This window comes from Hemitrygon akajei, chromosome 26 (assembly GCF_048418815.1).
Source record: "Hemitrygon akajei chromosome 26, sHemAka1.3, whole genome shotgun sequence".
NCBI classification, from domain to species: Eukaryota; Metazoa; Chordata; class Chondrichthyes; order Myliobatiformes; family Dasyatidae; genus Hemitrygon; species Hemitrygon akajei.
In genome coordinates, this window is record NC_133149.1 from 22,790,465 (window position 1) to 22,817,648 (window position 27,184).

General features: G+C 40.3%; 1 protein-coding gene across 4 annotated transcripts in view; it reads left to right on the forward strand.

Moving 5' to 3' along the window:
• The window catches only part of pknox2 (pbx/knotted 1 homeobox 2), a 474,673-nt gene that overhangs the window by 405,030 nt on the left and 42,459 nt on the right, over nucleotides 1-27,184 (forward strand). For 3 of the 4 annotated variants that reach the window (XM_073029722.1, XM_073029723.1, XM_073029724.1), the window contains one exon: nucleotides 14,746-14,868. The exons of the other annotated variant lie outside the window; for it this stretch is intronic. In XM_073029722.1, coding sequence (XP_072885823.1) covers nucleotides 14,746-14,868 — 123 coding nt within the window. The remainder of the gene's footprint in view (nucleotides 1-14,745; nucleotides 14,869-27,184) is intronic. 4 annotated transcript variants of the gene reach the window in all.

A 27,184-nucleotide genomic window follows, 5' to 3' on the forward strand; every position in this document is an offset into this window, starting at 1 on the left:
TAATGAAGTCTGAATCAGAGTGGTCTTGGCAAAACCAAAACTGCCATCTGTGAGCAAGCCATTGATCAGTAAGTATTTTTTGGTAAATCTAAGTTGATAACATTACACCCAGGATTTTGATGCTGCACAAATTTTCTGCTTCTTAGAAAATGCCATTGTTGTAGTTGTACCGGAGTCAAGTCACTTTTTATTGTCATTTTGACCATAACTGCTGGTACAGTACACAGTAAAAACGAGACACCGTTTTTCAGACAGACAGACAGACGTACTTTATTGATCTCAAGGGAAATTGGGTGCTACCATGGTGCTACATGAAACAATACAAAAACTACACTGAACTACGTAAAACAACACAAAAACTACACTAGACTACAGTCCTACCCAGGACTGCGTAAAGTGCACAAAACAGTGCAGGCATTACAATAAATAATAAACAAGACAATAGGCACAGTAGAGGGCAGTAAGTTGGTGTCAGTCCAGGCTCTGGGTATTGAGGAGTCTGATGGCTTGGGGGAAGAAACTGTTGCACAGTTTGGTCGTGAGAGCCCGAATGCTTTGGTGCCTTTTCCCAGATGGCAGGAGGGAGAAGAGTTTGTATGAGGGGTGTGTGGGGTCCTTCATAATGCTGTTTGCTTTGCGGATGCAGCATGTAGTGTAAATGTCTGTAATGGCGGGAAGAGAGACCCCGATGATCTTCTCAGCTGACCTCACTATCCGCTGCAGGGTCCTGCAATCCGAGATGGTGCAATTTCCGAACCAGACTGCGATGCAACTGCTCAGGATGCTCTCAATACAACCCCTGTAGAATGTGATGAGAATGGGGGGGTGGGAGATGGACTTTCCTCAGCCTTCACAGAAAGTAGAGACGTTGATGGGCTTTCTTTGCTATGGAGCAGGTGAGGGACCAGGTGAGATTCTCCACCAGGTGAACACTAAGAAATTTGGTATTTAGCAGAACAGCTGGATCAAGAGTGGAAATGCTCAGCAGTGCAGCTGAGATTCTGTTCAACAATATTGTAGTGTCTATGGTGTCTATTTGATTATGGCTGAAGTTATAACCAAAATCTGAATTTGCTACACACACGCTCTTCTTCAAAGTAAACTGGATAGAAATCTCGATAAAGACGAGAAAATCTGAAGATGCTGGAAATCTGAGCAACACACATGAAATGATGGAGGAACTCATGTGCCTATCTAGGAGTCTCTTAAATGTACCACTGTGCCTCTCATAATTTTAGTAATGTATCAGGTTTCCCTTTAGCCATTGGTACTCCAGGAAAAACAATCCGAGCTTGTCCAAGTTCTCCTTATAGCTAATACCCTCTCATTCAGACAGCATCCAAGTAAACATCTTATGAACCAAATTCTCCACATCCTCCTTGCAATGGGGTGACCAGAACTACACACAATACTCCAATACAACTGCAACATATTCTGTTAAATGTGTTCTCCTAACTCCTGCAATATAACTGCATCTTTTCTATAGGCACAGTGGTCAGAACTAGACACAGTAATTTGAACTCATCTAATCTACAGTTTTACCTGAAAAGTTAATTTTTTTTCCTCCTTCAACAGATACAGCCTGACCTGCTGAATGTTTCCAGCAATTTCTATTTTTATTTCAGATTTCCACTGTTTGTAGTTTTTTTAAAATTTTAAGCTGGATTTACTTTGCTTTTGTATTCTATCCCTTTGCTAATAAGGGTATCCAATAAGTCTTTTTAACCATCTTTTGATCTCTGAATCTCCAAACCCTCCTCATCTCTCAGTCTAAGTTATTAGTATACATTACAAGAAGCTAAGGATTGTGTATTGAACCCTTTTGAAACTCATGGTAATGGCCTTTCAGTTACTGTCGATAATTTCTCTTTGCTTCCCATCACTGATACTGTTGAGGATCCATTTGTCATTTTGCCTGGATCCCACGTACTTTTACCTTTTTGTTAGGTGGCCTATTTAGGACCCTATCTAAGGCAATGCTAAAACTGCAGTGGACTACCTCCAATACATTGCTCCCCTCAACCCTTCTCGTTAGGGCAGGAACAAATTGATTACGATTAGTAAGGTGCAGCCTTAACATATCAGTGCTGACTTCCTTGAGTGATCTCTGCCTTTTAAATGAAGGCTTTTATTGTCCTTCAGAACTGCTCCCCAATCATTTGCCCACTATCAAACCCAACTGGCCTGTCACTGGTTGTTTTCTCCTTTCCTTTGTAAACAACATTACAAAATAGTAGCCCTCCAGCCCTTTGACTAATCCTGTAGACAGGAAAGATTGAAAAATGAAAGTCAAAGCCTTCGCAGTAATCTGGGCTTGGTGATTTATCCACTTTAATAGGTGTTCAACTCTTTTTGTTTCCTTTCTTATTGTGTTTGTCCATTGAATATTTCACATTCTTCCTCTGTAACTATGATGTTGTCTTTATCTATTGTCACCCCCAAAGTTTCTGAATCTCTGTAAATAAAATCAGCTACTTCAACAAATAGATTATTTTCTAGCCTATCTGGCTCAAAGAATTTATAGTAACTCTCTTGTGGTTAGGTAAAGATCATAGAATTCTTAGAAACTTATGTAACTGGAAATGTTATTTGGCTTAACTATGGGTATAGATTAATCCTTTTTTTCCCAAAAATGCAATTTTTTAGCCCTGTAGGATATCACCCTTCAAGTACTCATCCCATAATCTTTTAAATGTATTAAGGTTTCTGTCTCCAAAACCCTTGCAGGTATTGAGTTCCAGCCCTAATATTCTTTGGGACGAGAATATTTTCTTCAGCTTTTCTCTAATTTTCTACCAATTTATTTAACCTTAGCCTTTTGGCTAACAACCACTCCACCAAGGAAATGGGTCCTTCTTCTTCACTCAATCTGGGACCAATAACAAACACGAGAAAGTGTGCAGATGCTGGAAATCCAAACAACACACACAAAATGCTGGAGGGACTCAGCAGGCCAGGCAGCATCTATGGAAAAGACTACAGTTGACATTTCCTCTAGCATTTTGTGTGTGTTGCTAGGATCAATAATTTTGCATACTTCAGATCAATATCCCCTCAGACTCCAGTCTAGACAAACTTTCATCGTTCCAAGAGCACCTCCTTTTGTATCTCCTCTGCTAGATACATGTGGTGAATTGCTGATAAACTGCCTGAAATAACATGTTGTCAGGTGTTTCATAAGCCAGGTATGATTATTGAGCTGGAAAGGAGGCAGGAGGGAAAGAGATTAAAAAGATTAGAAGCCTTTTGAAGCTTGGTAATAACTTCCTTCTTTTATGTCGAAGGAGCCAATTTCTTCTTAAATTTTCTTCTCCCAGACTAGCAATTGTGTTGATCAAGTTGGTTGTCATCTACTTCAGATACTACATTGTCAATAATTTTTTTCATGAACTTTCATTCCTTGGCTCTCAGTGAGATGTAAATGCAGGAAATTCTGCAGATGCTGGAAATCTAGCGCAACACACACAGAATGTTGGAGGGACTCAGCAGGTCAGGCAGCATGTTCTGATTTGATGAATGTTGACTGTTTATTCATTTCCATAGATGATCTCTGAGCTATGCTTGAGACAGTAAGCGACGTTACTGACTCCTTTGATATTTTGCCCAGGCAAGCACTGAAACTGTGATGACCAGAAACAGCTGTTTGAATGAGACAGAAGAGGAAACAAACACATCCCTTGTTTAAATGTTTAAAAACGTGAGAGCCTCTATGTATATATAGATAGATAGTGGTTGTCTTGTGCTTTGGCCTTCCTTCCAAAATTACATGATCCATTGGATTGCAATGGGGCAGTGTCAAAATACCTTCTACCACTTCTGTGTTCAGTCCTAATTCATTGTTCCTGACTAAATAGGTGAAGGTTGAATGTGGAAGTGGCAGAAGATTTTAACTAAGCAACACTACCCACAAAGCAAAACACCTTTTCCAGAAGCTCCTTTCTGGAAAGCAGTCTAGGGCTATTAAAACAAAAAAACTTCACACCATCTTAAAAGTTTCTTCCCCCGAGCAGATAATCTGATCAACTGTTCTAGTTAGCTCCAACCTCCCCACCTGCCATCTTTTACCTCAGTCACTGCACTGCGCTGTAAACACTCAAACCACTGTTTATAATGCTGTTTACATTGTAAATACATGCTGATATTTATGTATTTATGCACATTTTATTCCATATATGTACTACTAATGGTATTTTTATATTATAATTCTTTACTCTTTACAATTGTTGAATTTTTTTTTGTTGCATGTCACACAAAACACACAAAAGCAAATTCCTGATATGTGTAAATGTAGTACATGGTGAATTAAGTTGGTCCTTGATAACATTGATCCTTACACTAAATTCTCTTGAGAACTTCCACACACAAGTCAAGTCGTAGAATCACATGGCAAAGAAAGAGCCATCTTTGTCTGTTAGTCCTTTGAAACATCTGCCCAGCTGTTTCCATTGCCCTTCTCTTTTCGTAGGTCTGGACTTTGACTTTTTCAGATATTTCCTTCAATATTGAATGCACATCCACCATGCCTCCAGGCAGTGCATTCCACATCAAAATAGCTCGCTGAATAAAAAATATTGCACCGTCATTTACCCTTTAGTTCACTTCCAGTTTTAAGCCATGATGCCAGCCCTTGTGTGGTGTGCAGCTTGGGCCCACCTAAAAATGCGATGCCAGTATAATTCAGGATATGCCAAACAGCAGGGTGTGTATGAAAGAATAAAGCTAAAGCTGCTTGACCTTGCCTGGAGGTTGATTGCTTTGTGGAGGGTTAGAAATTCCTGCGGAACTGAATGCCTAGCATAAATGGTCTCCAAGATTTTTCATTTTCAGACATCACTTTGAACATTCTCAATGAGGCTGCAGTCTATTTCCCAAGGCCTTGGCACTCCTACTTCCAGTTTCAAGGAGATTCTTGATTTCCAATTAACACTCCAAGGCAAGGGAAATGGATGCAACTGGTTATGGAAAAGTTCAGCACGGTTGTCAGGAAAAATGTAGGGTGATTTATATCTGTAGCGGTCTCCAAGGGAAAGTAAAAAAGGCAAACGTTCTTGAATTATACACTGAAATGCAGTGTTGCGTAATAATAAGTTTTAAGTGAAACTATGAGCTGTGAAAAACAAATGGCTTTCTGGACCTTTGAATCTTTGTGACACTTATTAAGTGTAGCACATCATGTGGTACATCTACAAGAGGTCACTGGCTGAAATGATATACTTCTGGTTTAATGTGTGCTTTATTTGTTACACAGTTTGTATGATTTTCACATTTGAAAATACCAAACCATTAACTTTTTTCTCTATGATTTTATTTCTATGCATCTCCCCCTAAGAGATGATTTAGCTCATTAATGGCTTTTCCTAAAATTGAGGCCTGAGGCTGTAGTTATTATGAAAATAAAATGAGCTCTCGCTTATAACTTAAGCAGTTGCTCTGGTGTTACTTGCACCTTTCATACTAAATTTTGCCTATCATCTAATCCTTTAATCTTTAACATATTTATTGTGTGCCTGTCTTTTGCCCTTTATCTCTTTTGATTCCCAACCATTGTGGCCTCTACCACCACTGCCTCTCTGTCTGGTTTGGTGGAAGGCCAAGGTAAGTAAACAAAAAAAGGAATGAGACAGGTTTATAAGGCCATCAGAAACAAACCAAACATTGGTTCATTTTAGAAAAGTAGAATTGAAAATGTAGGAAATTGAGGGGAGATTTGATAGTAGCATACACAATTATGAGGGGTATAGATAGGTTAAATGCAAACAGGCTTTTTCCACTGTGGTTGGGTAAGACTAGAGGTCATGGGTTAAGGGGTTAAGGGGAACATCAGGGGGAACAAGCTGCCATGGAAGTGGTGGATGCAGGTTCGATTTCAATATTTAAGGGAAATTTGGATAAGTATGTGGATGGGAGGGGTATGGAGGGATATGGTCTGAGTGCAGGTCAATGGGACTAGGCAGATTAATAGTGCTGTAGTGTTCTGTAACTTTATAAAAAGAATTAAAGCAGATTATGATTTGTACAGTCCAGTGAGGGGAGAAAAAGCACAGTGAGAAATGAGAGAATAGACACATAGATAGTGTTATATGAATAATGCTTAGGGATTGGTGGGCAAAGACCAGTTGGGTCAAATGGCTCATTTCTCTTCTTTACATACTATATAATTAAGGGAATTATAGAATCATTATGATACAGTAGGAAGCAATGTTGCCCATCGAGTATTTGAGAAGATTTTTTTTTGTAAGGTGATCTAATCAGGCCAATTCTCACTCTTACCCTGTCTCATTTTCGCTTAAGTATCTGTCCAATTTCCTGAAATTGAGTCTCTTCCATGAGCCTTGCAGGCAGGAAGTTGTAAATGTTAGCCACTCTTCACATGATAGATTTTCTTCACATTGTCCCCTATCTTTTTCCAAACACAGATTTGTTTTTCTAGATTTTTAAACTATCTACTGATTGGAATAGCTTCTGTCCTATCCTATTTAAAGGCACCTTTAGAAATGTGCCATTTGTACGCTGTCCCTAAGTCTTTCTGCTGAAACATATCACTTTGTAGTTCCCTATAATCTATCTGCTACTTACTGTGCCGGCCTACTTGTAAACCAAGTTCAGTGTCGTTTGCATATTTGGAAATGTTACCTTGCACATACAGTTTGAAGTCATGAAATAGTGGTTCCCATACTGATGCCTATGCAACACCACTGTCTACGTCCCTCCAACTGGATTAATGACCATTTGTCAAGTCTCTTCATTTTATCACAAAGGAAATGGTTTCTCATCCACACTGTCACTGTTTCTTTTATTCCATGAGCCTCCATTTTGTTAGCTAGCCTTTTTAGTGGAGCATAGACTGAAATTCCACATTGACAAATCTATAGAATTCCCTTTGTCAGCCTTTGAGCAATGATGGGTCATCTGGTCAATCGATCCTATCCTACCATTAAATGTGTTCATTACTGATCTGCCGCAGGCTTCAACTCATCTTCTGAGCCAGATCTCCATAGCCCTCAGTTCCCTAATCCTTCAATAATGTATCTAACTTCTCTTTAAATACCTCCAGTGGTTATGCCAGGGATTCACACTCTCTGCAAAAAGAAAATGCGACATATCTCAGTTTTAAATGGTTATTCGCTTATCTTGGAATCTTGCCCCTTGTCTTGGCCCCTTGCACTTATGTAAGTTTCAATAAAATCACTTCCATTCTTTTAAACTCCGAATGCAGGTCTAACTTTTAAATATTCACAACAGGATGACCCTCTCATTGCAGGAATTAGGCTACGTCTACACTACACCGGATAAATCCGTAACCAAGCTTTTTCTCTTCATTTTGCCCTTCCGTCCACACTGAAAAGGTGTTTTCCTCCCCCGAAAACGGAGCTTTTCTAAAACGCCCTCCAGAGTGTGTAAATTTGAAAATGCCGATTGGGCAGAGTAGTGTGGATGGGGTAACCAAAGATTTCTAGAAATGCTGTCATGACGTGCCGGAACAGATGGCGGCCTTTCATTGTTTTCTTGAACACAACCCCCCACACAACCTAACAATTTCAGAACAGACGGCAACGAGACTGATGCCAGAAGAGTTAAAAATGTACTCACCAAATACTTTGACCCATAATTTACTGAATAAATAAGCATACTCACTTTGCCCTGTTTTCTGTCCTTGCTTGTATGAAGGTGGTTTACGTATTTATCCCTGACAATAGATGTGTAACCGCCTAATGTAACATTGTATGGAAATACAAGATAACACTGATGCAGACATGTTTTATACATTTAACAAGGTGCTTTATAAATGCAACATAGTTGATCTGTTTTTCAATGTTTGTCGTCAGCCGGGTCATACTGTCCGTGAACTCCCTGTCAGTTGCCTCCATATGCTCCAGTATTTGTTTCTTTTTTAGTTTTGTCCTCCTGCGCGAGAGCCAACAGCTGTCCGTCGTTTGGCAATTTCCTTTTAAGGTTTTCTAGTCTGTAACTGCACAAACGCGCACTTTCACAGCCAGATTTGACACCAAACTTGTCACTCGTTTTCTGTAGAGGTGTCCTGAGCATGCCCAGTAGAGGAGGTTCACCCAAATAACCTGTTTTAATGTGGATGGAGGTATTTTTGAAAACGCTTGGTGTGGACACCTATCGTTTTTATGCGAAACCGGCGTTTTCAAAATTATCCAGTCTAGTGTGGACGTAGCCTTGGCCTTGTGAATCTCTTCTATACTGCTGTCAATGACTTTACTTAAATGAGGGAACCAAAGCTGCACAGTTCTTCATGTGAAACCTAGCCAACACATCATTGATATATCAGTCAGGGAAGCCAAACACAATTTGCTTTCAACAAGTCTTCTCTGGCTGTGCCTTTTCATTTTTCCCTGATTTACAAATTTCCCCATCACCAAAATCAAATTAACCAATCTGTATTACCTGGGCCTGTTCTTGGGGTCCTCATCCAAGGAGAGTGCATTGGCACCTCCCCAGTACCTACGGAAAACTGAAGATTGTGTCAAGCTCTTCTACAACCACCACACTCCTCTTAGCAAGTTAATATTTCATCTGTAACTCGTGACATTACTTTAAGTACTCTCGGACTTTCTAGAATCTCCAGTTCTTCAGGTTCCAACCCATCTCTACACCTACTGAAGTGTTGAAGCATTTTACTCCTTGCTGAAGACTGATACAAAGTACCCACCCAAAAGTATGTAACAATGTACTGTAGCCATGCCTTCTCTCTCAATATTTAAATAGCCTTCTTGGTCCTCCCTCAGCTCATTACATCCAGCCTTGTGCTCAGTTATTGAGTGGTGGACATTTACATGGATTGTCTAGGAGCAGTTATTGGTGCCACATCACATTTTATAATAGATTGCCATTCGCTATAATGTACAAACAAAATCAATGTGTATCTGATGTGACATTGTTCATCTGTCTTGGACAAAGTGTAACTGAGAAAATAGTTCAGATGCAGACAGGCTTTTCAGTACTTTATACACACATTATTCAGTTATCTTTACCCTGAAGTTCATAGAGCCATAGAGCACAGAGCTAGCCCTTTAACCCAAATGGCTGTGTTGTTATCAATTACCCACTATACCAATCCCATTTGCCATGCTTCATCCACAGCCTTTTATTCATGTGCTGGGCTAGGTACTTGCTGAATGTTGCAAGAGTATCTGTCTCCACACCCAGTTCCGAGTTTTCACTACAAAACTATTTAAATGATATTTAATAGGAATTGATTGTGTGTGTGTGTGTGTGTGTGTGTGTGTTCTCTCCACAGAATCATGGTAAAATTGATATTATGGTGGAATATTGGAAGAGCCTCTTGGCTTAATTTCTGATGCTGATTGTATTTGACATTTGCCCTGGGATTTCTCCAGCACTTTAACACGTTGATGGGATATCTTATAGCGTATTGTCATCATACTTGTTGAACTGGTGTGGGCATAATCAGAATCAGATTTTATATCACTGGCATATGTTTATGAAATTTCTTTACAGCAGCAGTACATTGCAATACATGATAATTAAATATAGAGAAAACAAACTGAGTTACATTAAGTATATATATGTCTATTAAACCGTTAGATTAAAATAAGTAGTACAAAATAACAGAAATTTTCAAAAGTAGTGAGGTAGTGTTCAAGGGTTCAATATCCATTTAGGACTTGTATAGCAGAAGGGAAGAAGCTGTTCCTGAATCACTGAGTGTGTGCCTTCAGGCATCCGTATCTCCCACCCGATGGTAACAGTGTGAAGATGGCATGTCCTGGGTGGTGGGGATCCTAAATAATGGACCTGCCTTCCTAAGGCACGGCTCCTTGGATACTACGGAGGCTGGTGCCAGTGATAGAGCTGACTAATTTTACAAGTTTCTGCAACTTACTTCGATCTTATTGCAGTAACCCCTGCCCCCATACCAGACGGTGATGCAGCCAGTCAGAGTGCTCTCCACCATACATTCATAGAAGTTTTCAAGTATTTTAGCTGACAAACCAAATCTCCTCAAACTCCTAATGTAGTACAGCTGCTGTCTTGCTTTCTTTATAGCTGCATTGATATGTTGGGACCAGGTTAGATCCTCAGAGATATTGACACCCAGAAATTTAAAATTGCTCACTATCTCCACTTCTGATCCTTCTATGAGGATTGATTTGTGTTCCCTCATCTTACCCTTCCTGAAGTCCACAATCAGCTCTTTAGTCTTGCTGACATTGAGTGCAAGGTTGTTGCTGTGACACCACCCAACTGGTATATCGTGCTCCTGTACGACCTTTCGTCACCATCTGAAATTCTGCCAACAATCAGCAAATTTACAGATGCTTAGCCACATGGTCATGGGTGTAGAGAGAGTAGAGCAGTGGGCTAAGCACACATCCCTGTGGTGCCACTGTTACTTGTCAGCAAGGTGGAGATATTAATTAAACAAATAGCAGACTAGACTATTTTGTAGGTAATAGTTAGGGGAGAAATGTTGACTGTAAAATTAGGCATATCTTCTCCTTAAAGTGTGTTGTTAATTACTTTGGATCTCTCTAAAAATTAAGATGGGGGTTGACTTTAGGATCTCAATTAATATCTGTCCTGTCTTTAGCATTTACACCAGTAATGTTGCAGTGAGACAACGCCAGAGACTGTGTGCTTCAACTAAGTTTCTAAACTGTAAATATACTTTAAAAAGACAAAGGCAAATTGACCCTTGAATGTATTATTTTATAACAAAAGTGATGTTGCTGAACATGCATCCATTGATAATCATGATACAGATCAAAATCAGGTTTATTATCACTGTCATACTGTAGTAATGAGAGGATGGTGAGGGTCCTTGATAATGGATGTACCAGCTTTTGAAGGTGTCCTTGATGGTGGGGAGGCTCGTGCCTATAATGGAATTGCTTCGTCTATAACACCTTGAATCCTCTTATGATCCTATGCAGTGGCTCCTCCATACGAGACAGTGATTTGACCAGTCAGAATGGCCTCCACTGTACGTCTGTAGATTATGAGAGAATAGCAAGAAGATCATTTTGATTCTTCTAAGCAGTGCAGTGATGCATTGAACAGTAGAGATCACCTGATCCGCATTGGCTCAGTTGAAAATTATGTTCTTATAATGTATGATTGATTCAAATGTGTTAGAACTGTCGATGCTGTTTTGATTGTTTCCACATTCAGTGGAAGAGTTATGTTATGAACCCCGTAACTGGGTCACTTACCAGCAAAGATAGAGAGGTCCGTTGAAGTCTGATGATACTATTTTTAACAGTATTTATTAGTAAAAATACACAAAAATAATATCATTGCAAATATACAGATAATATACGTCGTCAATACTAAATCTAAAGGTGCGGGTATAATAATAATCAATAAGAAATAAGCTCTATCGTTGTCTAGGGGATAATGAATTGTCCGATGGAAATGTACAGTTCACTGCAGTTCCACAAGCTGCCGTCTTTTGGTTGTCACTGTGTTGCACTTTGTTGGAGAGAGAGAGAAATAGAAATCGAATGGGAACAGTTACCTCTACAGGTTTTCCAACCTTTATGATTTTGATCCATCAGGAGTCTCGTCGTCGTGGCCGTTCACTTGTGGCCTCTCCTTTAGCTAAAGCCGTTCTTCCGTGGTGAGCCCGCCAATCCCAGGCAAGGGAAGGACGCACACGAGCCCCCCACCGGCTGTCGCTATTAAACGCTGTCACGGGATTTCTAACGTTTCTCCTGGTGCGTCTGAAGGGGTTGTTCCCCAGACCCTCTTTTATCCTTACTCACGGGGTCTCAGATGTCATTCAGGTTGGGATGATGCAATCCCTCAACCAGACCACTCTGGTCGTCCCCTGAGGGGCTTCAATGAATAGTACAGTACTCAAAACACAATTCCGTCTCCAAGAGACAATGGCCGTTATCAGTGGTTTTGTTTCGCTGAGGCCAGGACACATTCCAAACCTTGTGGATTCTGCGTGTCTCTCTCTCATTTCCTGGGTCCCAGACCCAAATTAATAGCGATCTTGCGATTCTCAAAAAGGAGGGGGCGACTTTGTACCCTTCGGCCCCTCAGAGTTGCTGCACATTCATAACAGTTAGCTAATCTAAACTTGGATGCTCAAAGGTAACAACAGGGATTTGTATCCTGCCGTTAATCAGCATTTTGGAAAACAGAAGGAAATACATTGAGGAAAAAGCAGAGGGATAATGGCAGGAAAGCGTGATTCGAAGGAAAGTTCCTGTCTGTGTTTCATACGATGGACAGATGCAATGTTACCCACTTACTGAAAATTCACCTTTTTTTTTGGGCCTAAGTGAGACAAGGCATTTGAGAAGGCAATGTTTAATAAATTGTCCTCTCCTGAAGGTGCTTACATTGCTCAGATCAGTTCAATGATTCCCCCGAGTATGAAGTGAAATGTATGAAGCTGAAGATGTTACACTGAACATTTACAGGAAAATATAACCCTCAACATGGCATAAAACCACTCATTCATGATCTGTAACTACAATCTAACACCCACACTCCCATTAAAAAGAGATGTTTGAATGCCTGTTGGTGAACTTCTTACCACTTTCAAGACCTCCATTGTCCAAGTATCCATCCCCTCTATATCCATGGTACCTCCATTACTCCATTCTTGTCTACATACCAACAGTTGGCAGCTCCTCAAATTGTTTGGCTTCTCCTGGGATGTGAATTGAAAACAGTTAAATCAGATGCCACAATTAAAAGCAGCAGAATTTCCAGTGAGCTCGTTCTTCTGGATTCTCCCATTTATGTAATCTCTCCCACCATGTTTCCTTTGTGCCTCACAGATATTAGAGCTGCAGTTTCAGCAGGAAAGGTCACCATGCAATTCTTTTTCCATTTGACCTTTGACATCTGCATGGCATTTTAATGTAATATTATCACTGGCTGAAAATGCCAACTCAGGCAGACAAGGGATAGACCCTGGGACCTTCACATTCTGTAGCTCTGTATTTGCAGTTTTCATACCTCACTCATTGAAGGAACTATTTTCATTATTTTTAATTCACACAGATGAATCTGGAGTGACAATGAAGGTTTTTATTATAAATTATTGTGATGGTTGAATGGATCTTTTCAATGCAACACAGAGCTCTGCTGCTGTGTTCCTGTTCCAGTAAAATCAAACAGCTTCCAAGGAATTTTCCTCTGGCTTCAGGTGATGCAGCCAATAGGCCCGTGTTTCCCTATCCCCATGGTAACTGTCATGCCTCTGTTGCTTCTAACAACCCTTTTTCTTCAGGAAGTTGGAGTCATGGTGTCAGAAAAGATTAAAATTGCCCACATGTACATTATTAGAACTGATGTTTTAAATTTTGTCTTTGTACCATCACTGTGTGACTTTAAGATTTCATCTTATTGTAGCGAGTATGTGTGAGGTACACTGATTTGTATGATTGTGTGAAGCTGTGTTTCATAGCTGCTGATATTTATTGCACACAGATTACTGTTAGTTTATATTTCTTGTGAATTTCATGCCTACCGTGCACGGAATGTTAGCTGGAGGAAACTGAATCCTTTCCCATTTCCAGCTCCCGTTGTCAGTATCAGGCACTGGCAGGTCTGGCATAATACAGTTGGCTGCAGCATAACCTTCTCGCCCTTCCTCAGAGGAACACTAGGCCCTATTCCAGTGTATTTCACAGGGGATCTACAAGGCTGCCAACACTTTTTGGACATATCCAGGCTGCAGAACTCTTCCCCCTAACTCTAAACACAGCATCCTCACCCTTAGCCATCTGACAAACCCATCTTAGCAGTCCTTAAAGCAAATGGAAGTTAATGGTGTGACAATAGCACAAGATGCTGGAAACACTCAGCAGGTTTGGCCGTATCAGTGGAAAGACAAACAGCTAATGGTTCAGATCAAAGACCCTTCGTCAGAACTGATTACCCTTGAGGAAGTAGTCATGAACTGTTGCCTCAGTCCTGCAGGGGAAGGAGTTGCAGCATTTAGACCCAGTGATGATGAAGGGGTGGCCACATGATCCCAAATTAAGATGGCATTTGACTTGGGGAGAAACCAGCAGGCAATAGGTAAACTTGCAGGCAGTTTGCACATTCTCGCTGTGACGGCGTGGGTTTCCTCTGACATGCGGGGTAGGGTTGCACATACAGAATGCTGAAGGAACTCTGTATTTCCAGCATCTACAAAAATCTCTTGTGCTTCAGGTTAGGGTTAATAAATTGTGTTAGAGCCGGAAGCGTGGGGATACCTGTGGGCTGCCCCCAGCATAATCCTCGGACTGTATTGATCATCGATGCAAAACAAGCGCAATTCACTGTATGTTCGATGTACATGTTTCTAATAAAGCTAATCTTCAAAGCTTAGAATGGCTTGGTGTAGTTTGTGGGTTTGTTAGAGGCTTTAGAGTAGCTGCTGGAAAGGTATTTGTAGATGGGACACACCAGCAACTGTGTGTCAGCGGCAGAGGGAATGAGTGTTTCAGATCATGTGTGGGATATCAATTGAACAGAGTGCTTTATCAATGATGTTAAGCTTCCTGAGAGCTGTTGGAGCTACACGCATCCAGGCAATCTAGAGACAAAACTGGGCATGAAACTGGTAACTTTGGGTGGAAGGGTCAAAGCCTATAGACTTAACACTTGCCAGACCTGACCTAGCTGCTGATGCAAAATGGGAGGACGATCAAATTCAATGCTGGATGAGCTCAACTGAGAAAGGAGTGGCATTTGTGAAAGAAGCATTTCCTCAACAGAACCTTTGTGTTCTCTCTGTAAAACTAGGTGAACCTGGAGCTGACCTCTCTCCTACAGGATGGGGAAGACAAGAAGTCAAAGAGTAAACGTGGAGTCCTGCCCAAACATGCCACAAACATCATGCGGTCCTGGCTTTTCCAGCATCTTGTGGTGAGTCAGCAAAGTTGCTGTTGGGTGAGGATGGCCACAGTCCTCATATCATCAATGACAGTGCTCAGTTTGGATTATTATATTTGTGAGTTGCCTAATTAGAATTATAGAGTTTCACAGCACAGAAGTGAGGTCTTCAACACACCACAACCATACCAAACTTTTGCCCGTTTACACCCGTCTCATTTGCCTGCGTCAGGCCTTTCTATGCATGGTCTATTCAAGCCCTTGTTTAAATATCTCCTAAATGTAATTATTGTGCCCGATTCCACCATCTCCTGTGGCAGCAAGATCCATAATACCCACAATGCACATGTAGTGGAAAAACCAAACCATTGCTGCTGCTTGCGACCGTATGACACGCCCCCAGCCTTTATAAGCAACTAGCAAACATACAATCTTGAAGCGATGAAATTTAAGTGTACCCAAGGGTAGGCTAAATGTTATTGATTGGTGAGCAAAAATACAACATCTGCCAGTCCCCCAGTTACAAACTGCAATGAACAAAGCATGAATACATGGATTATTCCCTTCACCTTTACCACGTCCCTACTCATGTGACTAGTTACCATAAACATTATAAATCTGCAACACAGAATACAAAGCAGATAGAGAACAGATACATGGCTCCTACATTCCAGCCCCCTAATTATTATACTAGAATACTTACAACTGCATGCTACCAAGATGCAGGAAACATGAAATCTCAACATTTACACTAAACGTCCTCTTTTGGTAAGCAGTCTATCCTGGATTGTCACAAACACAAGAAAGTCTGCAGATGCTGGAAATCCAAAGTAACACACACAGACTGTTGGAGGAACTCAGCCGGTCAGGCAGCATCAATGGAAAAGAGTAAACAGTCGACGTTTCAGGCTGAGACCCTTCACTAGTCCTGATGAAGGGTTTCGGCCCAAAATGTCGACTGTCTATTCTTTTCCATAGATGCTGCCTGGCCTGCTGAGTTCCTCCAGCATTTTGTGCGTACTGTCCTGAATTGTGATCTTCTCCTGACAAACCAGGTTATCCCTCTTGACTGCATTCAGGAAAACCTGTGCTGATTTGCTGCTGCCAAAGCTCACCTGAGTTCAAAACTGAAGTCTTGTTAATTGTCCAGCTCTGGCCAAGTGTGGTCTCTTCCACCACCATGGTCTCCTTCATGATCCATTAACAGTCCAACCCAGCATTGTTCTGATTGCATAAGGTTCATCATTAACACTGTGAATCGCTTGCAGTGATTAACTTAAGCTTATTTGCCCCTATCAACAGCTCAATTTCTATCAAATGAATATGCTTTAGGTGAGATCATTCTGGGGAGGAATGTTCCCTTTGTGGACAGGCATACATTCCTGTGTATACATGTTAAGTAGTTCACAATAGTTTTCACTATCTATGCTAGCCATTTCCAATCCTGAAACAACGAAGCTACTTTCTCTTGACCCTTGGTGCGTAGGAGAATGTGTGTTCCTTTTCCTGTCAGTTTAAGCTTATTCAAGAGGCTCACTGTACAGACCATTTGTATTTCCTTGATCTAGGAAAACATAAGTAATCACAGTCTTGTTACTCTTCTTTGACGTCACCTGAACTGAAGTTGTAGGAGGTTTACAATCATGAATCACCCACCCGTGTAAGGCCATTAGGTACCAAGGCAATACTCGTTGATGTGTTTGCTTCATTCACGGCTTGTTTTGTATCTACACTCTCTTCATCAGTTCCAGGCTCAATTGCAGCTTCACTTTCCACAGTAGTGGCAAAGCTGCTCCCTTTAGCTTGAGAATGGATTTGTGGCTTAGTTTTATTTACACCTTTGCTTACTGCCAGCGATGTAGCATACATTCCCAAACACTGGGTGTGGAGCCATCTTTACTCACCTTTCAATGAAATCAACAATGTCAGTAAAAATAATCTTACGGTTGTACCTTTCTTGCAGTTTATCTCCACTTTTGCTGACCTCCACTTTTTCCAAAGTTCATCAGGCAATTTGTTTACGACAATCCTCATATTAGCAGGCATGTCCAACTCACGCATGCAACTCAGGGCATTGCAACAGACTTCAAGAAAAAGACTGTAATCTAGAAGAGCTTTCATGTCTTCTGATTTGATATGTGGCCAAGAAAGAGCTTTTTCCATGTGGGCTGTAGGAATTTTGTACTCATCACTGAAACGTTCCTGTAGTAAAGCTTGGGCCTTTGGATATCCTTTCTCCATGGGCAAGCTCTCTAGGGTAACCTTCAGTGAAATGCTTGAGAAAAGAGAGACGGTCACCATAATCATTAGTCTTGCTATTCTTGAAAACCCTCATAAATGAATGAAACTGCAATGGAGCACCATTGAAGATTTGAATCTCTCTTTTAGGCAGAGATGCAATGCGTTGTTGTTGCATCACGAAGCTTGTTACTTCCTTCTGTGCCCTTAGGGCCTCCAGCACAGCATTTAGACCTTTATCATCTGAAACTCGAGTGTCATCATACTGTAAATCAGTGTCCTCAGAAATACCTTGTGCTGTTGGTGATGGCATAGACTGCAAATAAACTACACCTTAGGGTTCAAACTTATAGACATATGTTTCTCAAGCGTATCCACATTGACATTAGGTATGCTGGATTTTCTCTGTGCCATGTCAAAATAGGAACTCTCACCATGGAACTGCCCTGCTGGAGCACATTTAGCACTCGCAGCACTTGCAGCCCTTAACACTTAAACTCTGGCCATCTTGGCTGCAATTTCCTGCAATTTAGGCTGCTCCATCTTCCTTCAAAGTTGCTCTTCCATCTGTTCCTGTTTTTCTCAGAGCTCTTCCTGGCTTCTTCGAAGCTGTTCCATCTTTTCTTCCTGGTTTCTTTGAAGCTGTTCTTCATCTCTTCAAAGCTGTTCTGCCTGTTCTTCCAATGCACGTGTATCCCTCAACACCTGTTGTCTTGTGTATAACTCAGCTCCATCCTACTGTGTACTAATGAGGTATTAGATGCACAGAACACTCTCCTAGTAAAAGAATGTGCTACATGCACATTAGACGCACATTTATACTTAGTCACAGTCTGTTCTGTGTCTTTATAAATATTTTCAATTCCTCCCGCAATCTGACCTTCAATATTGCATATTTGTTTAATTTCTCTCTGAGTCCTGATTTCAAGGTCACTGCTTCCAGCTTGACTCATATTGTTTTCCAAGTGCACTAACCAGACAAAGCAACGGCAGATTCAATTAAGCTGTTCACAGTGGAAGTATTTCAATTCAGCATTTCAACAGAACCAAGGGTTGAATTACTCAAGCAAGCACCACCATACAGCTTTCAGTTCCCAATTGGACTGGCAGCGCTGACTGTTCGAAACTCTGTTTCAAACTCAAACACACAGCATGAACCAACAATATGTCATTGCTTGCTGCAAGCTGCTCCAGGCTTTGCTGCTCTAAATTCCATGGACTTGTTCGAATGTTGATACTCGTTTCGTATACCTGTTGAAAACTTTTGCTGACAGAACATAGCGGCCAAACCAAACCAAACCAAAACAGTTGCAGCTGCCTGCCACCCTACAGATTTGTTATACTAGCATGACATGCCTCCAGCTCCAATGATTGCTCCAAAAGTCAAATCCTTTATTCGATCCTTTATTAGCAATTAGCAAACATACAATCTCGAAGCAATGAAACTTAAGCATTCTAAGGGAGGAAAAGAAACAACATCCGCTGGTCCCAAGCTACAAACTGCAATGAACAAAGAGTGAATACATGACTTATTCTGGTTTTTACCATGCCCCCACCCATGTGACTAGTTACCAAAATAAACAAAACAAACGCAGAACACAAGGCAGATAGAGAACAGATGCATGGCTCCTACAGCACACAACTGCAGTCTAACTAGTCTTTTATAAAACTACAACAGAACATTCCAGCTTTTACTGTATATTCCATGCCCAGGAAACTTGCTCCTCCTCTCTGTGTGAGGAGAAAATAAAACGTCTCCTCAAATCCAATGTACCTTGACCTCACAATCTACCTCTTGCAGTATTTTCTACCTTGTTCTAGCTTGGTACACTGTGTAATAATTTGATCTGTATAAACGGTTTGCTATTCACTGAATCTTGGTAGGTGTGACAATAGTAAACCAATTCCAGTTTCAGTACCACTAGCAATTTATAATTCCTTCCTCTCACCTGAAACCCATGTCCTCTTGTTTTTCTTCTACCATGGGAGAAAGATTCTGACTATCTGATCTATGCCTCTTGATTTTATATACTGTGAGTCTTTGTCAGTCTTGTCACTCCACGGAAAACAAGCCTGTCCTGTGCAATTTTTGCCCATAGCTAAAGCACTTTATGCAAACATTTTTATTTTACAGTCACAACCTGGCCTTGTTCGTACAAATTGCTAGGATTTAGCACTTTTCTGTCTATATCTACTTATTCTGAAAATTATTATTACTATGAGTGGGAAGTGGATTAGTATTCTATGTTAAACATTTTTATTACCTTTATTAGAAGTAATTAATAATGAACTATTTCCATACCAACCAACAAAATGAATATTATACTTTGGGTCAAACCTGATGTTCTAGAGTTCAACAAAATGAGTTATTTTCTGTATGATTATGCAGAAATGAATAGCTTAGGGATTCACACTGTTAGCTAGTGAAGGGACTGTATTATCTCCCAACTACAACCTTGCAAATGCAGAGTTACAAAATCACTCTACATAACTGTAATATGCTGGATTTCACCTACTTTAACTGGCAGACTCTGGGAGCACCTGAACATAGCTGGTCAGTTGCCACTGGCTTTATGTTAGATATCTGCAGATTCCCCAGCAAGATTGGGAAATGTTGTCTATTGAGCCAGTTCAGGGTTAACCAGGCCTATTGCTTTTACAGAAAGAAACTGCCACAGGGAAAACTGTAAGAAGTTAATTTCATTTTCATTTTATCAAGTTGATTTAAATTAATTGTTTTAATGCCTTTCGTTAATAGTTTACTGTTTAAAATGCTTTATGCATTTTATTTTTTAATTATTTTGTGACATACAGTACACAAACATCCAGTTTAAATGATAGCTTTGACAATTGCCATAGTCAAAGAAAGCGAGAGTGGAAAATGTCATTTGTGCTGTGCTGGAGCTTCTGATCAACTGGAAGCCAGTTTCCCTGCAGGAGACTGTATGCTGGAACCCACTACAAGAAAGGATAGGCTCCAAGGCAGACGGCAACTGAGAAGTACTTTGCAGCTCAGTCTGCAAAAAAATGTTCCTCCCTTTCTAACGATACAATGAATTATTCAGGAAGTTCCATAACCCTTTATAAATATATTAAATAAATGAGATTTTGCTTGCATTATTTGTAAGTAGTTTATTGCTGTGTTGGATGTGAGACATCTCTCTGCTAGCTTGTAAACCAAGCTGGGCACCACATAGTTATAAATATTGATTTGGTACAAATACACTGATAACTTTTCCTCATTCACCTCATACTGTGAAGTTTCAACACAAAGATGTGGTCATATTGAGCACCAGTGTGCAACATATGTTGACTTTGTTTGGAACTTTAAGAGGAAGGAACTGATCAGAAAACTATTGAGGGGAAGGTTAAAGAAAGTATTTCTTGCACAGAAGATGACGGGAGTGTGAACGATTTTGCAGATGTACTGAGCTGGTTGATAAATGGAAATATTGAGAATTAACAAGGCACTATTGCCAACCTTTGTGAGCACTAAATGGTCCATGTGTGGAATTTTGGGCTAAGGTGGCTGTTTTTACAGTGGGAGCATTCTGTTGATATGATTTGCAGAGGTACACATACCAAATGTACCCATTTGAGTCATATGAATTAGTTATTTACTAATGCAGTTCAAAATTCTGGGTTTCAGTCCACTCAGAGACCTAAAAATATGTAGATTTCTTGGAGGATGTAACCAGTTTGGGTTTTAGAATGACTGCAAAGTACAGAGCAAACATCTTCATTCAAGATGTTGACAGTTTCTCTTAATCTGACTCATCAACATCTAAAAAGTCCACATCAAAATTCCATTGATGCTTCCACCTAATGTTACGATGCACAATATAGGGCTTGTGGACTGAATCCAGCCCATGGTATATTTCTGTCTGGCCCACCCTGGTGAACAGCAGGCTGCTGTCATTCACTGACCCCTTACCTGTACTGACCTGTCCTACCTTCTGGATGGGCTGCAACTCGATTGGCTGGCAATGCTCTTTGTGATAGGGGAAGACCAAGGGTAACCCACCAGCCGGTCTGTGAAGCTGGATTTAATCAGGGAGGCTCTGTGGAGCTGGTTCAGGCGTGCCCTCAGGCAGACACGTTTGATAGCAAATCTTTGAGTCTCTGGGAGCATTGCTGATGACCACAAATACAGGAAAACTGTATAAAATCCATTTAAAATAAATTTTAGGAGTTAAATGTTTAATAATAAACAACAACAGATTTCTTTAGTTTCAACTCAATTCAAAAATTGTGAGCATCCATAGAGTGGACTCTCAGCACTGGGTCTGACCGTGTGTATGTTTAGCATGAAAAATATTCCCCGGAGGAAGTTCCCACTCTATCACTGGAATCCATAGGGAATCCCACATTGGAACATAGCATGCGTGGCAGTGGGCAAGGACCTCGCAGTGAATTCATGACTTTGCCATTCTTGTGAGTGCCATTCAACGGAGTTTAAAATTGTTAATCAGGTTCGGGACACACAAAATCTGCGCGTCTCTAGTCTAATGAATATTTAATCATTGGTTAAAGGATAGTTGTTCTGCTGCAGCTTGTGTGATCACTGTTTTGCGTCATTTTATTATGCTCTCTTTTGAAGGGACAGTGTTGAAGATACATCACGATTTGTTCCCCGCTGGTAAAATTTCATGCCTGCAAGTGGTTATTTCCCTGCATCATGGCGTGTATGAGCAGTACTTTTATCCCAAAATAGCGGAAAACATAGCTGCCTTGAAATTCATCTCTGGTTGTATACTGTATTCTGCCTGCAGTTTCAATGGAGTTAACAGTGTCACTGCATGATGGTGTTGCCAACCTAAGAAATACCTGTTAATTAGCATCTCTGAAAAGTTGATTGTGTTACAGTGTAAAATTAAAAATCAGCATTTTAACTCCTTTGGTTTTTCTTCCTCTGGCTGAGTTCTCTTCCAGGACATAAAATTACTTAATTAGAAACTGGTACAGCACAGAAAAAGCTCAATCAGCCTATTGTGTCTCCATAAGCTTTTCTGCACGTCAATTGTGATCGAGTGAGCCATAGACAAACTGGAGCTGCAGATACAGAAGTCTTTGTTCAGTACATGCAGGTATTCAGGAGTAGACCTGGTAGAAGACTCTTTCCTGGGAGAATACCTCAATAGAAACTCTGAGCTCGAAGTATATGGAGTTTTTATGGTCCTTAAGCACAAAAATAACACCAGGCAATTAAATAAAGTTTCTATAGTTGCAATTGCATAGCGAAGGCTACGTCCACACTACGCCGGATAAATCCATAACCGAAGCTTCTTCTCTTCGTTTTTACCCTCCGTCCACACTAAAACGGCGTTTTCGTCCCCTGAAACTGGAGCTTTTCAGAAACGCTTTCCAGGGTAGGTATTTTTGAAAACGCTGCTCGGGCAGATCAGTGTGGACGGGGTAACCGGAGACTTCTGAAAACGCTGTCAGATGGCAGTGCGCCATTTCATTGTTTTCTTGAATGCAACCTAATAGCACCATCCAGAGACAGAGAAGCAGTTTCAGTGACAGGTTACTATCGATGCAATGCTCCTCAGACAGGATGAAGAGGTCAATACTCCCCAATGCCATTAGGCTTTACAATTCTACCTCCAGGACTTAAGAACTTTTTAAAAGCTATTAATGCTTTTTGAGACGGTGATTTAGATGCATATCATATTTTTTTACTGAGTTAAGTATTGTATGTAATTAGTTTTGCTACAGCAAGTGTATGGGACATTGGAAAAAAAGTTGAATTTCCCCATGGGGATGAATAAAGTATCTATCTATCTATCTATCTAACAATTTCAGAGCAGGCGGCAATGAGACTGAAGCCAAATACTTTGACCCATCACTAACTGAATAAATAAGTATACTCACTTTGCCCTGTTTTCTATCCCTGCTCGTATGAAGGTGATTTACCTATTTACGCAAGTACTTCTCTGACAATAGATGTGTAACAGCCTAATGTAACATCATATGGAAATACAAGATAACACTAATGCACACATGTTTTATACATTTAACAAGGGGCTTTATTAATGCAACAGAGTTAGTCAGTTTTTCAATGTTCGTCGTCAGCCGGGTCAATCTGTCCGTGAACTCCCTGTCAGTTGCCTCCATACACTCCAGTATTTGTTTTTTTTTACTTTTAAGTTCTCCTGCGCGAAAGCCAACAGCTGTCCGTCGTTTTAAGTTTTTCTAGTCTGTAACTACACAAACGCGCACTTTTACGGCGAGATTCGACACCAAACATGTCGCTTGTTTTCAGTAGATGTGTCCTGCACATGCGCAGGAGGAGGAGATTCGCCGAAATCTCCGTTTCAATGTGGATAGAGATACTTTCAAAAACACATAGTGTGGACGCCTATCGTTTTTACGCGAAACTGGTGTTTTCAAAATTATCCTGTCCAGTGTGGATGTAGCCTTAGTTTAACATTTTGTGCGTGTATAAACGGCTACACAGCTGACTATTTACATTGGGAGGATCTCTCAATTGACAAGAACATGCCTGCATATTCGAGTACTTTTGTTGGGAATCCAGACACCCAGAACAACCTTTTATCATTGCACTGAGAGAAAGGCTCTCTCTGCAGACAATGTGTGTATTCATGCAGCTTGCGTTGTCCTTGATTGAAGATTGGTTTCTCATTTGTATTAATGGCTGCTATCCACATAACTCCTGATTAAAATTGACATTCAACCTCTCACAAGCCTGTAGCCTGATATTGCCCTTTCTAATATTTCCCGTAATTCCTTTAATGGTCGAAATCGAGCTGACTGACAGCTGGCATTTCGATATGGGACTGCCTGCTTTTACTTGGCTCTGTTGAATTTGGGCTTGTTACTTTAGCAAACCGAAACTTGGAAATTAGATGCCAGAGATTCTGACCTACAACTCCACCTGTGGACTTGCCACTGAGCCCTGCTGCAGAGCAGTGACATGCTGAACGGAGGGGCTGGATGCATTTGCATCTACACCCTCAGTCTAATAGAGGCAAGAAGGATGTTAGGAAAGGTTATTGTGTTAGGCGTTTCATCACTTTAAAATTTATATCTCTCTAAACTCTATATCTGGTTGTAAAAGATATTTAAAAGCAATTAAAACATCTTTGGTATTTACCTCCTGGGTGCAGAGTGCTAAGGTTGCACTACTTGGAGCAACAAGAAATCTGCTGGAGGAGCCTCATGTATCTCCAGCACAATCTACCCTATTGCTTTTCCTTTTCAAGGGAGAATCTGATTTGACTTGGAAGGAATTTTTAACAACATTTCCAATTTTTTTTTTGTGTAAAGACTTACCATTTTTCCTACTGCATACTTCTTTCGTTCTTTGCTGAGGAGAAAATTTAATGGGATATTGGCTACCTATGCACTGTGTCCACTGATGGTGTATTCCATAAGTTAACGACGGAGCGGGAAGAAGTTGCAGCATTCATTTGTTCTCAAGATTCCTCAGTTTATCATAGGCTAAAATGTATTCTGTACAGAGAATTCAAGATATTTGATAAATCAACTGCTATAGACATAAATGGTAAACAAGGGGATATCTTAGTTGTTGGTCATACATTATTATGATCAGTCTCAGAACATGAGTGCTTCTAATTTATGTGAACTTGGAAATTTACATATCATGGTACAGAGAGGATGGATAACGGGCAGACTGCAATGTAGAAATCTAAGATTGGCCAAATAGCCTTTCCTATTCACATAATTTTGTGAATTATGAAGGAATATAGGGAATTCCCTGTTTATCATTAACTAATGTCATTCTTCTTCACTCTTTTTGATCCTCTTAATTGTTCTTTGAACTGCGAGATAGATTGAGATGTTTGTGGAGAGTACTTGTCAGAGATTCATCGCTGTGGTGCAACACTCTAGCTGTGGCCTCTGATACCATCAAGTCTGTGAAGTGCAGGCTAAATATTTCCTTAATATTGGCAACATCAGGGATATTCAGTACACTATCTGTTAAAGATAGATGGTGGAAAAGCTGTTTATTATTAGATGAGGATCATAGATTGAAATAGACTTGGAAATTGTATACATTGAATGTATTTTGGTATTATATACATTCGATGTAGTTAGGTATTGGAATTCTTCAGTTAAGTACGGTATTCAGTTTTCTTTTCCCATTAATTCTCTCACTCTGATACCATGAGCTACTGTTTTAATCCACTCTGCACAGCTGCAGTAAAGACACCAGCTGGTACACTTCCAGTGCATAAAACTACAGGAAAAGCAAACAGCAAAGATTGTCTGCAGCAGAAGTCATTTTACTTCTGAGTAATCTCATCCGTGACCGTTTTTGCTGCAGGCTTCTCTTCTGGATACTTCAAGAGATATTTCCCCTTCCCCACATAGGGTTGCAATGTAGCTGTGTTCCTTCCTGACACTGAAATAGTAAAAAGATCAAGACTTTGCTTTGTTCAACCTTGAACTTGATGCTTTTCCCTCTTGCGGTGTGACTTTGCCACCAAACATTCAACTTTATACTGGTGCTTCTGATTCCTCTAGAGATGCTTGCCTCCATTTTGCATAAATAAATTCCTGTTGGTATTTGATCCAAACTTGTTTTTGACACGGATCACACAATCCTGTTTATTTCAACATACTTTAATTTGTTGTAGTTTATGGACAACTAGCAGATCAACAGAAAAGCTTAGAAGTGAGTAAACTGAAGATTTAATGATGAAATCGTATTGCATCGTGATTTTTTAAAAGTGATTACATACCGGTGTTTAAAATGACAATGAGAAATTAATCTATTGTATTAGTTTGGTGGTTGAGAAGATCTCTCAAACACAGCAAATTGATTTGTTTATTTTTTTATCATCAACCTTGATAACAATTTCCTATTGTCTCTCAATAACCATCAATCCCTTTCTGATAAGCTGAAACATATCTCTTAGGTTTTTGAGCCTTTTTGTGCTGCCACCATTAATTGTCTATCTTTAAAGTTATTCCATCCCCATTAACTACTGCATGAAATAGTAATAATTGCCCTTCCTAATAACGCCAGATTTGCTTAATTTCAGAGGAAATTTATCATCATAGTACAAATATGTCACCATATACAACACTGGGATTTATTTTCTTGTGGACATATTCAATACATCCATAATACATTAATAACCATAACAGAATCAATGAATGACCGCACCAACTTGGGCATTCAACCAGTGTGCAAAGGACAACAAACTGTGCAAATACAAAAAGAAAGAAATAATAATAATAGATAAATAATCACTAAATATCGAGAGCATGAGATGAAGAGTCTTTGAAAGTGAGTCCATAGGTTGTGAGAACAGTTCAATAACGGAGCAAGTGAGGTTGAGTGAATGTTCAGTCCTATACTAAGTGTGCTAATTGTTGGAGTAATAACTGTCATTCTTTCATCCTTTTACATTTATTCTTCTCTGAAAGCTATGTCAGTAACCAAATTATGAGTGCCATGGTATTACAATTTGAGGTGTTCTGGAGTGAGGAATTCAATTCCGGCATCATCTGTCAAGAGTTTGTACATTCTCCCTGTGAACTATGTGGGTTTCCTCTCACAGTCCAAAGTTGTACAAATGAGTAGGTTACTTGGTTATTTTAAATTGTCCTGACAATATTGCAAGTGCATGCAGTCAGAGGTGCTTTCTCCATTGACACACTGATAAACTTTCCTGAAACACTTGCGTTCTTAAGGTATGTCACCCAAATGCCAATAACTGAGTCCCCATCTCCCTCAAGCTTTATAACCTAAATCTGTGTGAGCACGGTGCTGAACCTGGTTCATCCTAACCTACAGAACAATGCTCTTAGAAAGAGGGATTGAATAGCTGGTACAAACTCTTATGTAGTTCATATGATCAAGGAAAACTTGCTTTCACTCTTGTTCTTAGATAGCTGATGGGTCCAATGTGGGATCCACAAATTACTGTTGGTGGGGCAGAAAATGGTTGACAGGTTGAGTAGCTGGGTAATATGGGAAGCAGTTCACTCCTGCTTTTTCCCCTGGGTTTCTACGTGTTTCCGATGAAGAGACTCCAGGTTCTCAATGCTATTTTAGATGTGGCTCCTCCATTTTGATTAGCTACAGGTGGGGGATTCCCAAGAGTTGGTGAGGATG